Genomic DNA, 14,968 nt, shown 5'->3' with positions numbered 1-14,968 from the left:
TTGGTGTATTGTTTACTGACTACTTGATAGTGTATATAATTTTGATCACTTTGTTTATGATTTGAGAGCAGTGTTTGATTTTGAGCACAGGTAAATCTGTTTTGAGGCGAAAGTTTCATTTAGCAAGAGGATTCAGAGGTTTTGTAAATAGTGCCTGAAGATGAGGTTTTGTGTTTACAGTTTTGAGAAAATGGGTTTTAGCAATCGTGAAACTCATGAAAACTGTAAAGGATATCACAGAGGGAAATGTTTGGTTTTTGTTTGTCACAAATACTGAACCGGCAAACTTTACAAAAAATGTATCAATACTTTTGGTCACGACTGTACGTCGGACTGACCTACCGAAGACTGTTCAGGAAAGGAGGGAACTATTATCGTTTTCAGCTACAACAACGTTTCATAAGAGTCTGTACTGCAACGACAAGTCATACGACACCTTTCACAACGTCAAGAGCACCTCCATACCACTACCCTCCTCACACTGCAGACTAAGTCTTCAGATTGAACTCCGGTTACAAGGTATTTCAGATAATTGACTTAGCCGTTTGACTTTGTGTTCCATTGGTCTAACTTTCTGTTCATGATCAACTACAGTTCCTGATCAAGTAGACTGTGTTGGTTGTGTTTGTTTCCAGGGATGACTCATTATATTACCTTGACACAGACAGACACCCTCTTAGTTCAAATTGTAATATTTATTAGCTCAGTGCATTTCCAGTAGAAAATACAGCAAAGATAAATTACAAAGTACATAAGTCTCGGGGTAATGGCACAGTCCCAAATCATACATCTCCTGGCCAGTCTATATCATTAGATTACAGTATAACCAATGTTACACTTCAGGCGGATAGCACATTACCCATTTTTTCTGTGGATGTGGATTACAGATTAATTATCAGTACAAATAGTTTAACTGGTGTATACAATGTATATTTGTAAGTGTTTTATAATAAGCATCGTGTGTGTGAATGTGATGCAGTTAAGTAAGCTGTGTGTGGTCAACTTGACAAATCGATATATATATCTGAGTGATAGATCAAAGATACACAAGGGCACTAAACAGGCCATGCCCAATATTAATCCTAACCTTATCAAAACATTCATCTGAGGTAACCGATATGCAGGGCCCAAACTCCACACAGGAAGTCCTAACTCCCAGCGCAGGAAGTGCCTGAATACAGAGCCAGTCACCATGCGAGGTACCTGCTTAACATGACACATCACATAAACACATCAAAGAACAAGGTAAGAAACCACATAAATGTCAATGATATTTACATTTAACAGTAAACTTGATAAAGAATAAAACAAGCATAAAAACAGAAGCAACCAAGCCAGATCCTGGAGAGATGCTAGGGACAGCATTCTCCATGTTCCAGCCCAACCTCCATCTCAGAGAGCTTGGCTGCTCAAAACGAGGCCCTGGGACAGTCAGACTGATTTGAGCTGAACCATGACACATGGCTCTTCTAGGATCAGGCCTGATCACAGCTGGATGAGATAAGAGCACAAAACTAGTGCAACACTTAACAATGAACGACCCGTCTGAACTTTGACCTCTGGGTAGAAAGAGGGAGCAGAGCTAAGCCCCTCCCCTCTAGTTAGTCTGCAGAGCATTTTGTAGAGATACCCTAACCCACACATTGGACCATGATATCGAGGCACTAAATTCAATTATATCACCCAACAGCAAACATTATGCCTAATGTGGGCGTTGGCCCATAGAAGTTGAGCTGAGGCACAGAGCACTCCACTGCTGGCAAGCAAAAGGCATCCTGGGTAACCATGGCTCCTGCCCCCGTGCCCCCATCAGGGAGACCCTGTAGCACAGGGATGTCAGGGATGGGTCTGTTTACTCCTAGAAAACCAACCAATCGGAAGTCAGAAACACCCCTCTCACTCATCGCTCGCTCTCTTCAGCACCGAGGGGGTGGAGTCAGTGAAAGGCCTGAAGACATGAATAGAAAAAAAGTTTTTAAAAATGACGAAAATACCACGTTGTAGCTATATAAAACAATGCATGTGTGTGTCGACGTGAGTGTGTACACATACCTAGCCGAATACACTGGCCAGCTTGCTTGGATGGGTGTTTGCTGGGCAGAACTGGGGCTCATAAGCATGGCACTGTAGATGTTTGCTGCCACCACCAGGATGCAGAGCAGGATGGGCCCGATGATGGCCCCCTCCAAACCCAGGTAGTACGCTCCGCCAGCCACAGCCAGGCCTGTCAGGTAGGGGTGCCCACCTCTACACACAGAGGGGACCAACGTGTCATCACAGAAGAGACACGCAAAAACACACACACAAAGATCCAGGAACCCCCTCTTACCCTGATATGTCGGAGTAGATAGCAGTGTCTACAAAGTAGGTTGGCAGCAGATGGCAGAACAGCAGCAGCAGAGCCCTCACACCCTCTCCCTGAGCCAGCCACAGGTCACAGACAGCGGGTAGCGCCGCCCAGTAGGTCCCCAGGAACGGCACAGCCCCCAGGATGGCAGCCAGAGCTACGGAGTGGGGGGAGGTTCAGTTTCATCAAGCCAAGGTAACTATACCACACACACACACAATACTTACCAGAAGGGATGAAGACTATGTTGATGCCAAAGATGGTGTGTGTGAGCCAGGTATAGAGGCCATAGAAACCAGCCATCTTCAGAGACGCATCAAACACCCCTCTGACACACACACACCCCACACCCAACACAGTTATTATAGACACGTGTTATTAGATGCATCAAACACCCCTCTGAGACACACACAGTTATTATATATATACACAGTATATGTGTGTGTATGTATGTGTGTATGTGTGTGTGAGTGTGTGTGTCCGTGTGTGTGTACCTGATGGCCTCCTCCACAGACTGGCCTATGATGTTGGAGGAGGCTCCGGGTTGGGACAGCGGGGTGAGACTGATCACCCACTTGACTGGCTTGTAGTTCTCTCCACTGGAGCTCAGCAGGTAGAACAGGGTGGTCAGGAAGATGACCTACACACACGCACACACACACACACACACACACACAATATAGCAAAGCAAAAAGAGAGTGGCAACACAATAGAGAGTGAAAGTGTTTGTGAGACTCACAAGGCTCAGGGCAAAGTTTAGAAGAGCCGTGCCACTGTGGAACAGGACAGTGAGGAGAGTGGTTGTCGTGGAAAACAGCAGCCCAACGTTTCGACTCATCACAACCCACAGAGACTCCATTATCTAGGGTTAGGGTTAGAACACACATCACACACACCACCAGCACACCCATCCATGTCACACACACTCAGAGTGTGCACACATCACACAAACTGAAACCACTCAGACAGGGTGAAAATACAGTTCGAGAATACAGTACACACTTCACACACACTGAAACCACACGCACACACAAGCTGAGAACACACACTACACAGACAGCATAGACACAGCACACACTCACAGACAGCAACGTCTCAATGTTCTCCTGTACAAAGGAGGCAACATCCTGCCAGTCTAGGATGTCACCCAGCCAGCTGCTCTGCCTCTGCAGGGCCAGCTTGTGGCCCCGGCCCTGACGCCCTGTCTGGGTAGTGTTCTGAAACACACACACACAAACACGTATACACAAACATGTATACAGACATACACAAACATGTATACACACACACAAACCCTGATAGTCAGAGACTCATCCAATATTTAAGCTGATAAGAAGGATGCATTATGGATTATTATGGAGTGTGTTTGTGTATTTGTGCGTTACCTTGACGAACCAGGACTGGTAGAGTCGGTCCCAAAGTTCTAGAACCTGCTTCTCAATGACAGCTGTGTGATTCACCTTATCCCCTAACATCTTGTGGAGCTGCACACACACACACACAGAAATCCATGAGGGTCTACAGACAATACCCTCATGTGCCCCTAGTCCAGCAAGGGGCCTGTGCTACAGGGTGCCTGTGTGGGGTCTGTGCTACAGGGTGCCTGTGCTACAGGGTGCCTGTGTGGGGTCTGTGCTACAGGGGGTCTGTGCTACAGGGTGCCTGTGCGGGGTCTGTGCTACAGGGGGTCTGTGCTACAGGGGGTCTGTGCTACAGGGTGCCTGTGCTACAGGGGGCCTGTGCTACAGGGGGCCTGTGCTACAGGGGGTCTGTGCTACAGGGGGTCTGTGCTACAGGGGGTCTGTGCTACAGGGGGCCTGTGCTACAGGGGGCCTGTGCTACAGGGGGTCTGTGCTACAGGGGGTCTGTGCTACAGGGGGCCTGTGCTACAGGGGGTCTGTGCTACAGGCGGCCTGTGCAGCAAGGCAGGACCCACCTTGTTAGTGATCCATTCTCGTCCGTGCTGGTAGACATTGGTGGCAGCTGAGTTCAGAGCCTTCTGGACCACCTGCGCCTCCGGAAGTAAGCTGGGACACACACACACCGGTATGTAGCATCTCATACAGAGGCTGTGTGTGTGTGTGTGTGTGAGAGTGTGACTGACTGACTGAGTGTATGGGAGAGTGAGTGTGACTTAGTGAGTGTGAGTGTATGTTAGAGGAGTGTGAGTCAAATGGCTGAGCGGTTAGGGAATCGGGCTATTAATCCGAAGGTTGCCAGTTCAATTCCCGGCCTTCTGGATAAGAGCGTCTGCTAAATGACTAAATGTAATGAGTGAGAAAGCGAGTGTCTCATACTTGGCCCATTCTGGGTGGTTGGAGACCGTCTCATTGATCAGGTTACTGGTGACCTCAATAATATGAACACTTTCATGGTGGACCTGGGGAGCAAGCACACACAGCTGTCCAACACTACAGTGACCTGGTTAGAGTCACTGCAGTGACCTGCACCCAGACGGTGCAGCAGCGAGGAACACAGCTCTGTACCATAGCGGTGAGGAGCAGAGCCATCAGTAGAGTTCCTGTGACCAGTAGGAAGATGATGAAGATGCTGATGAGTTTATCCAGAGAGCGCTCCAGCCACACAATCATCTACACAGAGATAGGAAAAAAGAGAGAGGAGAGAGGAGAAGGGAGAGAGAGAGGGGAGAAAAAAAGAGGATAGGAACAGAGAGAGAATAGAGATATAATCAGTCAGTTGGAGTCTCTGGACAGGTGCTGCTGGTCATATGGAGAAAGCGGTGTTCCCTGCCTCAGGTGAACACTACTCTCACGAATCCTCTCACACAACCCTCATCAGTCTGGCATCTGAAACAAAGAGCTCGCAACAGCCAATCACATGATGTACACTGGCGGTCCATCACATTGCTGTATGTAAATTGCTGAACAAATCATTCGTGGCAGAAGAGCACACCGATTGGTCAGTGCCAAAAGGTAGTCTCTAGGGAGATTCCTGGATGATTAGTGAAGACTGCGGGCATAACGACGGAGCTGCACCCTGACCCTACACACCGATATCCTCACACAAACCAGGCATAAAGGCATACCCTGCAGCTCTGTGAGTGTGCATGTGTGTGAGAGAGTGTGTTTTGACTGCAGAGACTTCAAGCCTTTCTAAAAAAGGTCATGATGCTGTTATTCATCATCACAATGTTTCTGGCCATTGCCTGGTTATGTTCGCTCCTGATAATAAAAACATCTCGCTTTCTTTTCCTCCTTCTCTCAGTTTATCTGAGATGAAAGGACAGATGCTAATCACCCAGGTTTCTCTATGTCCCAACCATCAAGGATGCTTTCAAACCCTATAAAATTGTGTGTGGTTAGTTCTGAGAGGTGTGTGTGTGTCACCACCAGGTGTCAGGAGGATAAGTGAGCACACAGTCCCTCACATCCCAAGTAGGGCTGCATCTCAATACTGCTGCTAAGCTCTCTTCTGACAGAACAGGACAGCTCAACGTACCACAGCTCTGTGTGGGATTTAGAAAGATAATGTTTGTGAGAGCTGCCCAAATGATCCTCAGATTATGGAAATGCACATCTCTCCTAATGTAGCTTAGCTTAATATGAACATGTCAGCTAGCATGTTAGCCAGAGTTAGTAAGGAAAGTGAGCACTTTAAAGAGGTCATGGGACGAAGCATTGCTGGGACACTGGTGATCACAGTCACCACAATGGTCAAATGTATTTAACCATATTAAGTCAATATATGTTTGTGCACAACTAAAGGCCAATTTATACTTCTGCGTTTTTACGGACACGCACACAGGGAATGCCCTCTCCGTCAAGGAACTCCCTCTCTGTGTCCTCTCCGAGCCCCTCGCAGAGCTCTGCGTGCACCTCCTGATTTTCCTGACTATCCGTCCGTCCGTCATCCGTTTTATGGATACCCCTTGGCTGTGATTGGTCCGTATTAAGAACCGCTTGCGTCAGGGGCGGGGTTGCCGTGACCAACAAGAGAACAGAATCCTTTGACCGCCATTGTTGTAAGTTTTTACAATTCATATTTCAGCTAAACAGTACATGTAAATCAGCATCTGAATTAAAATGTGACGAGAAATGGGCAGTGTAGTTGCTAAGAATGTGCTTATTTTATTGATGAAATGGCTCATTTGTAAATTTGCTCCGACTTTTCGATAACCTAGCTAGCATTGCAGTGCAGCGCAATTGCTATTCATTGCTGAATTGCTTTCAGCACGCAGAGCCGTGGAGTAGTATAAATTCTAACCATCCGTCCGACTCCATGCATGCATCTGTCCGTAACGGAGTCGGAGAAGTACAAATCGGCCTTAACCCTAACTCTAATAAGGAGTGTCCCAACCCATCCCCTCTCCTTTCCAGTGTAAAACCCACACTGGACCTGTTCTATCATAGATATGTATCCCAGGACCCCCCTTTTCCCCCTCCCCCGTCAGGTGGTCAACATACTGTCCTAGTTACAGAAACCCCACCCCATCATATAGCTACATGCAGCTCAAACACTCTGAAGCCGACCAGTCAAACAGGTCACAGTAGGGAGAAACTACGGAGGGCTGAGGACCCAATGAGCTCACCCCACCGTAGCCTCAGCAGTGTGTAGCAAGAAGCGAGCAGTAAGTGAGGTCAGGGGGCGTGCACAAGTGGACAGGATGGAGGGATGACAGTGGATGGGGAGAGAGTGAGATTACTGTACAGCAGGGTGAGCTCACTGCCACGCACACACACTTCTGCTCTCTTTGTCAGCTGCTCACTCCAGAACTCACACACACACATACATACATGCTTATAAACGCACGCATACACTTGCATGAACTCTCTCTCAGCACTCCTCCAGGTCATTACCTGCTTGTTAAGCCAACGCCACAGCTTTAGGAAGAGACAGAGACACATTCAGGGATTAATATGGGGCACATGGTACCCAAGCAACAAGAACTCAGCCTCTTGAACAGACCAGGATACTGGTACACACCAGGAGGATACTGGTACACACCAGGATACTGGTACACACCAGGATACTGGTACACACCAGGATACTGGTACACACCAGGAGGATACTGGTACACGCCAGGAGGATACTGGTACACACCAGGATACTGGTACGTGCTGTAAAGGAGGCGGGGCTTACAAATGAGAAAGGGGCAGGCAGGTTGTGATTGGGTGCAGGGAGTTTCAAAAGTTTTGAGAGGGATGCCAATCATTGTAATTGGATATCAGAGGTGTCAACAAGTGCTTGGACCAGAAAAAGGGTGCAGGCGTGGACGTCAAGCTAGCATGTGAGACGAGGGAGGTGAAGCATCAGTGAAATCTTCAGAAGGGACTCTGACATGCAGCAGACAGCAATCGTATCAACGATTTAAAATGTCATGTTTAAATTTCAATGTTTCATTTCCTCTAATCTACCTGGCAGAACTCACAGGGGGTACTTCCCCCTCAATGACCAATCAGCCGCTTCAAAAGACGGCTGTTCTCCATGCAAACTGCTATGAACCATTTAAAAACCTCCTTTCAGAGATACGAAGAAACACTGTAGTTACTAGTAATTAAACCTTCTGCACAGTGCAGACCTCAACAGCATCCGGTAAGCTACTTCTAATCATCAGTGATTTTAGACTTCTGGAACATTATAATCCTTATTCTATCAAAAAATGCAGCCAACTGCACACCAGTGGGGGACTGGACAGGAACATGCAGGTTTAGTGTATCACTTAGTGAAAGGTTGTGGCATTTCGAGTGTGTGTGCGTTACCTTGGTGTCGACACGGAGCAGGAACTGAGCAAGGCCTTTGATTGGTCCAGGTAGGAGGGCTTCCTGTCGCTCCCAGCAGAACCTCTGCAGCACCTCCCACCATGAGATCAGCCTCCGCTTAGCAAATCCCTTCAGGCCAAAACGCACCACTATCTTCTTCAGTACCCATACTACAAAAAACACAAATACACTCAGTCTGCCATATGTAATAATTTGATTTGCAAACTGTCAGTTTCTGTGCAGGAGCATGTGCATTAGGTCTGGGCGATATGGGTAAAGAATTATCAATATATTTATATTTCCATTCAATAACGATAATTATACTATAGTATAATAATACTCTTGCTTAGAGACTTGTTGCTCTTGTTGGTTAGTGGAAACTGATTTAAACTGCTGTATTCGCTGCAAAATATTCTATTTTAGTTAATCTTATTTTTATTGGTTGTGCTTTGCCTTCGGCAAGGGCACAATCATTGTTATCTCACATATATATTATTATTATTATTTATTTTTGCCCCCCTAAAACTTTGTTAATATTTGGACTACACAGACAACCTAGGTGTCAAACGTTTCGCCTTGGTAGCGATTGAGTTGCTTGTATTGGGATTTGCGTTCCGTTGCACGGTTTACATACAAATTACGTTTTTGTGGCAAAAAGTGAAGCTAACGGTGGCTAACTTGCTAGCCACAGTTACTGACGACACCAACGTCACTAACTCACAAAAACTTGCATGTTTATCTCTAGCAGAACATTAGTTTAGCAGCTCGTTAACTTCTTGGAGATGGCAAGGCTAACTGCTTTACTGCAAGGCTGCAGAAACGCCACAAGCAAAGAGGCCTAGGTGATAACTATTTGCTCATTTTACTTTGTGATATGACACACAATTGTAATGTGTAATGTACAAAACAACTATTTCACTGAAGCATTAACATCATGACATTAGCCACATTGTTTTCAATCGTTAAAATTAACATTCCTCACAATTACATTTTTGTTGTAGGATTTATTATGACATTAGATTACAAGTAAACAATTTGTGGGTGAAATTATCATTACCTGTGGTTTCAAACCAGTGTGGCTCACTGCAACGTTGTAGCCTAATCTAGTAGCTAACAAAAACATCTCCACAGCTGTTTACAGTACTAGTAGGAAGTCAAACGGCGGCACATGTTCGGCACTACCCTTACTTAAATCAAGTCTTTCAATAGGTGAAACTATCTGACTAGTGACTACTAAACTGAACTCCATTGCCACAGCCTAAACTTTGTCAATCTGTTCATGAAAATAATTCATTTCAGCCTAGACCGTACAACGGAAGTAATGTTAAATCGAATTCAACCAACGCAATCGCTACCAAGACAGTCTAGTAGTAGTAGCCTACAATTTACCGGGGCAGCACACAGCAGGGTTATATCGCATTTTGCCTTGTTACTGACAAAGATTGCTCCCACTGACATGTTTATTTATGAGTGATTTTCCCCTAAATAAATGTCAAGCTTATTTACGTTTTTGGGGGCATATTTTCAGTTAGCCTATGGTACTATTTGAATTGCAATTCAATCTGAGATAGGTACTGCTGGTAACGTCGTTGTTAAAATAAGTTTCAAAAGGTTTTTTTTATTAATGAATGAATGCAATAGGAGTAGGCTAAATGCCTGAAAATATCACGAGAAGGGAAAAAATTACAATGACGTGTAAGTCATAGAGATTAGGTCAATTTTTACACTGGTCTGCCAAATGTATTAGTGTTGATTCAACTATGGTTGCTGATCACCATTCCTTCTTGCAGGGGAAATGAGAAGACAACTATTTCTTCACTTTACATTTTGAGTTGTAAATGAGCAGAAAAAAATATGCTTTTAAATATATGTAATCTTTATAAATAAATAGGCTATGCATTTTATGTAAAATATACAGAAATATCAGCGGTAAAATGTCATTTAAATACGGACCCAAGCACACCCTCCAATTTCCCCAGAAATTGTACCCTCTCTAGTTTTTACTGTTGCTGCTTTTTCTACAGGTACACTTGCACTTAGAGATTCATGTTGTTTAATTGTAACTTGTTTAACTACATGCTCTTATGGTTCTTCCCTTTGGCACTTATTTTTTGGTTGTTCACAATGTGTGCTTCATGTTTTGGCTACCCGCAATGCTTTGGGGCTATCTTGTTGTTATTATCAGTGACCTATGCACTTTGTAAAGCTCTCTCTTGGAAGTCGCTTTGGATAAAAGCGTCTGCTAAATGAATAAATGTAAATGGAATTAAGACAATGGACCACAGATCTGTAGCAGTAGCAAAAAAAAGTATCTTCCTCTTTTTTCCTACACTCGGCATAACAGCGCAGAGAGCACGTACCTGGGGTGAAGTAACTTAAGCTTTTTATCAATACCTTGGCGCAAACTCACACTTTCTGCATGTTCCAACAAGTGATTTTGCTTCAGGTGGTAAAAATGGTTTGTCGTATTACCAGACTTGGTAACCACCTGTTTGTTTACTACAAAATTTGCACCGAACATTGCCCTGCTCTTTGTTGGATTTCAAAAAGCCAAACCACTTCCAAATAACTGAAGAAGACGAACCCTTTTTATCAATCATTTCTTAATTGGAAGTTGCTCCCTCGCCATGGTTATCGCTGCCACTGTTTTCAGCAATAAGACTCATTTTCCGCGGTTAACATTAGCTACTCCACTCGAGGTGCTCAGTATATTTTAGTGAGCGTAGGCTACTATTTCTCCACAACTTCCTGCTCCATCACAGAAATTAAACGGACCGGTGTTCCTTATTATTCTCTATCGATATAATTGAAAATGAATAAATGTTAAGATATCTTTATTGAGGGAAGTCATTACTTCGATTTTTTTGTTTATCGATTTATCGCCCAGCTCTAGTAGGGCTGAACGATTTAGGAAAATAAGCTAATTGCGATTATTTTGAATAATATAGCAATTTTTATTTAATATGCAATTATTATAGGATTTATTATTAATAAATATAGATATATAGCCTATTACTGACCTCTAGTTAGCAACATAACACACAAAGTTCAGAAAAATTTAGGAAAACATACCCGCCTGTACCTCTTCGAAAATATTTTGGTAAATCAAAGCTAAACATAGGATAATAACATGTGCGTTGCACTTAACTAAAGCTAGCTAGCTACCGTTTTTGAAAAAAGACTTGCGCTGTGGGAGCCGTCGGAAATATTTAGAACTCACGCATCTAAAAGGTTAAATCTTAAAAGGAACACTGTCTGAACATTTCTGATCCAGTCAGTAGCCTAACAGAAACAATAAGGCACTGACAGCCATAGTGATCCTACTGTCTGTGCATCACCGAGGGACATCATATCTTTCCTGATGAATGCTGTTACTGCTTGAGCAATTTTGTACATGAATATGTATTTAGGCTTTGAAACATTTCCATCAGTGATCCTGTCGGGTGTTATTTGGCTTATTTGACACACTGGTGTTAGCATTTTAGCTATGCATCGTACATGGCTTTGTGGTGTTTTTTTAGGGCTGAATTAGGTTGGTGGTGTTACCCTGTGAGGGAGCAACGTTAGCCAGGCAGGTTTTGCACCATACCTGACACTGCGCAGCAGAATTGGCAAAATTGGCAAAGTGTCTGTAGTGTCAGGTTCTGTCGATATTGAGGCCATCGTACAGGTCAAGGTAAAGTGTAACGTGCACCAAAGTAAAATCGCAGCCTTTGCGATTACAAAATCTGGTTGTTGTCACACTGCGATATAATCGCAAATGCAATTAATCGTTCAGCCCTAAGTTCTAGTGTGCATGTGCACATACTGATGTGTGTGTGTGTTTGGAGGAATATTACCAGCCACAGGGATGGGTAGCAGCTGCAGGATCCACAGGTTGAGCCACACCTGCACCAGCAGGACAGCCCAGAGCAGCAGGACAAAGTAGATGTCGCTAGCTCTCTGGGAGCTCTTCTCACGGTAGAACAGCCCCCCGGCCTCAGGTCTGGGGGCGCGGGAGGAGAGGGGGCTGGGGGGGGGCACACCCCCTACCCAGGGAGCAGACAGAGGGAGAGACGAGACGGGGGGGAGAAGAGACGGAGGGGAGGGGAGACGGAGGGGGGGATACAGAGACAGAAAGGGAGATAAAAAGGAGAAACATTGAAAAAAAGATGATATAGAAGAAAAAGAGGTCACAGGGAACTCAAGAGAAAGAAAGAAAAAGAAGGGAAAGAATGAGGAATGAGTTTAGTCATCACACAGACAATGACCTGCGCTGAGCATGCATGAGAGGTCGTGCCTGTAGTCTCACCTGTAGGGGGCGCAGGTCTGCTGGCCCCTGGGCTCATGCGCAGGTTGCTGCAGGAAATGGCCATGTAGATGGTGTTAGCAGCAAACGATAACACCTGACCAGGTAACTCACCTCCAGAGAGAAGAGAGGTGGGAGAAAGAAGAGGAGAGGGGTGGGAGGAAAGAGAGAGGTGGGAGGAAGGAGAGGAGAGGGGTGGGAGGAAAGAGAGAGGTGGGAGGAAGGAGAGAGGTGGGAGGAAAGAGAGAGGTGGGAGGAAGGAGAGGGGAGGATAGAGGTAAGGGAAATGGTAGAACAAAAGCTGATGGAGTGTTCAAAGTGCCAGTATTTGCGATGGTTTAGTATCACTGTACTGTGTGTATAAGTGAGTAAAAGAGAGAGAGATTACACCTTTTCCTGGGACCGGTGGTTTTTCTTGGGAACCCACTATCAGAAGAGAGATAACCACCACACATATGGGAACTCTGCATGACCCAGTTAGAGACACTGGAGGGGAGGGTGAAAGGGCAGAGACAGGAAGAGTGTTATACAAGAGTTCCACTACAAAAAACTCTCATGAAAAACAATACCACCACTTTGGAGAACTTGGTGTTAGCTTTAAGCTTTTCCATCAATTTTCTCCTCAGAACAGTCTTCTACTCTCAGATGCATTTAACATTTCAGGATTAAAGGTTATCACCTCTCCTCTGCAACAACCCTGCTGCTATTAATACTCAGGACAGCCTTGAAATACACACTGAACAGTGCACGTGTGTGTGTTAGCATGTGTGTGGTGGTACGGTGGACCTTTAAACAGAGAGAAGCCTTTGTTTCATGTTTTAACTTTCACAATACCACAGTGCCCAACCCCTCTGCTGTTCATGTTCTGGAGGCAACAGCCTCAACGCTAACAGCAGTTCCAGGCTAGCTGGATGCAGTGCATCTTCTAACAGCAGCTCCAGGCTAGCTGGATGCAGTGTATCTTCTAACAGCAGCTCCAGGCTAGCTGGATGCAGTGCATCTTCTAACAGCAGCTCCAGGCTAGCTGGATGCAGTGTATCTTCTAACAGCAGCTCCAGGATAGCTGGATGCAGCTTCTCTCTCGGCCAGGCTGAAGAGGATAGTCCACCATGGAATGCATGGCTCACTGTCTCCTGGTCTTTTCAGAATGTATCTCCCATATCTCTCCATCCCCTCACCCAGGAAGAAGAGCAGGATAGCCCAGACAGGAACAGACAGAGTCCTCAGGCTGCGCTTCGTACTGGGGCTCCACAGGAAGACCACAGCTAAAATGTACCCCACCACTACTGTACAAACCTGGGGGGAGGGAAGACAGAGAGGGGAGAAAGAGAAAGGAGATTAAGGAGGTGCAGAGGGAAGGAGAAATACATTGAAAAGCATCTTGAAAAGAAATAATCTCAATGTCTGCAACGGTTCACAATAGGGGTAGGGGATGTTTTGTTTTTTTCAGAAAAATCGTGAATAGATTTTTAATCGAATCATGACCCCAAAAATCGAATCACGAGGTACCAAAAGATACCAACCAGTACTTCACACAAAGTCTCTACAGTAGCTGATGAAATCCAATACTGCTCAGGCGGTACTTGGTTATTTTTAGACGCAGTCGCATTAGAAAAGTCTGAGACTGAGAACACAGTGTCTGAGTACTAACAGGGATCCTGATGAAGTTGACTTTTTTTTTTTGTCAACTTGATAACACTTGATAAGCCCAGTTCAGATTCATTTGAACCTTCTAGAGTTTGTTTCCTATTGCTGTTCCATAAATGTACTATTAATGAATTGTTAAACAGAAACCAAGTTACTGTGTTTTTTCTGCATATTAATCGTGACAGTTATGGTTTGTACTAACCCTGCCACGCCTACCGTCTGATCCAGTGTAATGTACCTTCCTGTTGTTCAGTGTGACAAGTGTGACAAGACCTTTTGTTGCTGTGGCCGGGGCGTGCCTTGCTATCTCCCCCTGTCACTTACCAACATGGCGTGGAAGCAGTCCAGCACGCTACCGATGATGTCACCCGCTTGCCCGAGGATCAACTGCATGCCGACCAGCCTCCAGAGCAGGTAGAGCAGGTAGAGTAGCGGCGCGCCCACCCCGAGCACCATGAGCACCACGAGCCTCTCCAGGACCAAGGATCCCAACGCCTCCACCCCGTGGTTCACGCACCACACAGGCACCAGCAGAGTCCCAACAACTATCGGCGTCCCGGTGTCTTGGAGACTGTTGAGCCAGGAGCGGCCGAGGCGGGCCAGGGAGTGCTTGAACGGGTGGAGGAAAGTCCCGCAGAGCACTGCCCATAGTAGCGGCCGAAGAAACGCTTCCAGGATAAAGTAAACCAGGACAGCAGCTCCACAACAGATTGCCACAAAGATCATAGCCCCGGTGTTGTAGAAAGCTTGTTTGATATTTTTGTCAAATTTGAGGGAGGAAGGGTGGGTTAGCAACTGGCTCACCATGCCTACTGCAGGTTGAACACTCTCGGAGAAGGAGACGTAGTGAGGCCGGGCAGGTTGAGGGCTCTCCGGGGGAGCTGCCTCGGGCCCCGAATCCTCATCTGCCATCTTCACTGGTCTGCCTCAGTCTCCTGCTTCCGCTACGTGAACAACGGAGCTCAC

At 45.7% G+C, this 14,968-nt stretch overlaps 1 protein-coding gene across 2 annotated transcripts; it reads right to left on the bottom strand.

Moving 5' to 3' along the window:
• Window positions 1-676: 676 nt before the first annotated feature.
• Window positions 677-14,966, bottom strand: tmem245 (transmembrane protein 245). 2 transcript variants are annotated; one of them, XM_084669129.1, is made up of 17 exons: window positions 14,327-14,966; window positions 13,534-13,651; window positions 12,746-12,841; window positions 12,359-12,469; window positions 11,907-12,095; window positions 8,068-8,237; window positions 4,834-4,938; window positions 4,645-4,727; window positions 4,284-4,374; window positions 3,733-3,831; window positions 3,430-3,564; window positions 3,087-3,209; window positions 2,842-2,987; window positions 2,575-2,675; window positions 2,330-2,504; window positions 2,053-2,247; window positions 677-1,948 (listed from the first exon to the last, which is right to left on the bottom strand). In XM_084669129.1, exons 1-17 carry the CDS (start codon window positions 14,912-14,914, stop codon window positions 1,897-1,899), a joined length of 2,577 nt encoding a protein of 858 aa, XP_084525255.1. In that variant the 5' UTR covers window positions 14,915-14,966; the 3' UTR covers window positions 677-1,896. The 2 variants fall into 2 exon arrangements, with proteins under 2 accessions (XP_084525255.1, XP_084525256.1); XM_084669130.1 differs by lacking the exons at window positions 13,534-13,651; window positions 14,327-14,966 and having other exon boundaries at window positions 12,359-12,452; window positions 12,746-13,513.
• Between the last annotated feature and the right edge of the window lie 2 nt (window positions 14,967-14,968).

The sequence above is a fragment of the Hypomesus nipponensis genome, chromosome 2, assembly GCF_054491055.1.
Source record: "Hypomesus nipponensis isolate SF chromosome 2, ASM5449105v1, whole genome shotgun sequence".
NCBI classification, from domain to species: domain Eukaryota; kingdom Metazoa; phylum Chordata; class Actinopteri; order Osmeriformes; family Osmeridae; genus Hypomesus; species Hypomesus nipponensis.
This window is presented reverse-complemented; position numbering and strand designations above follow the sequence as displayed.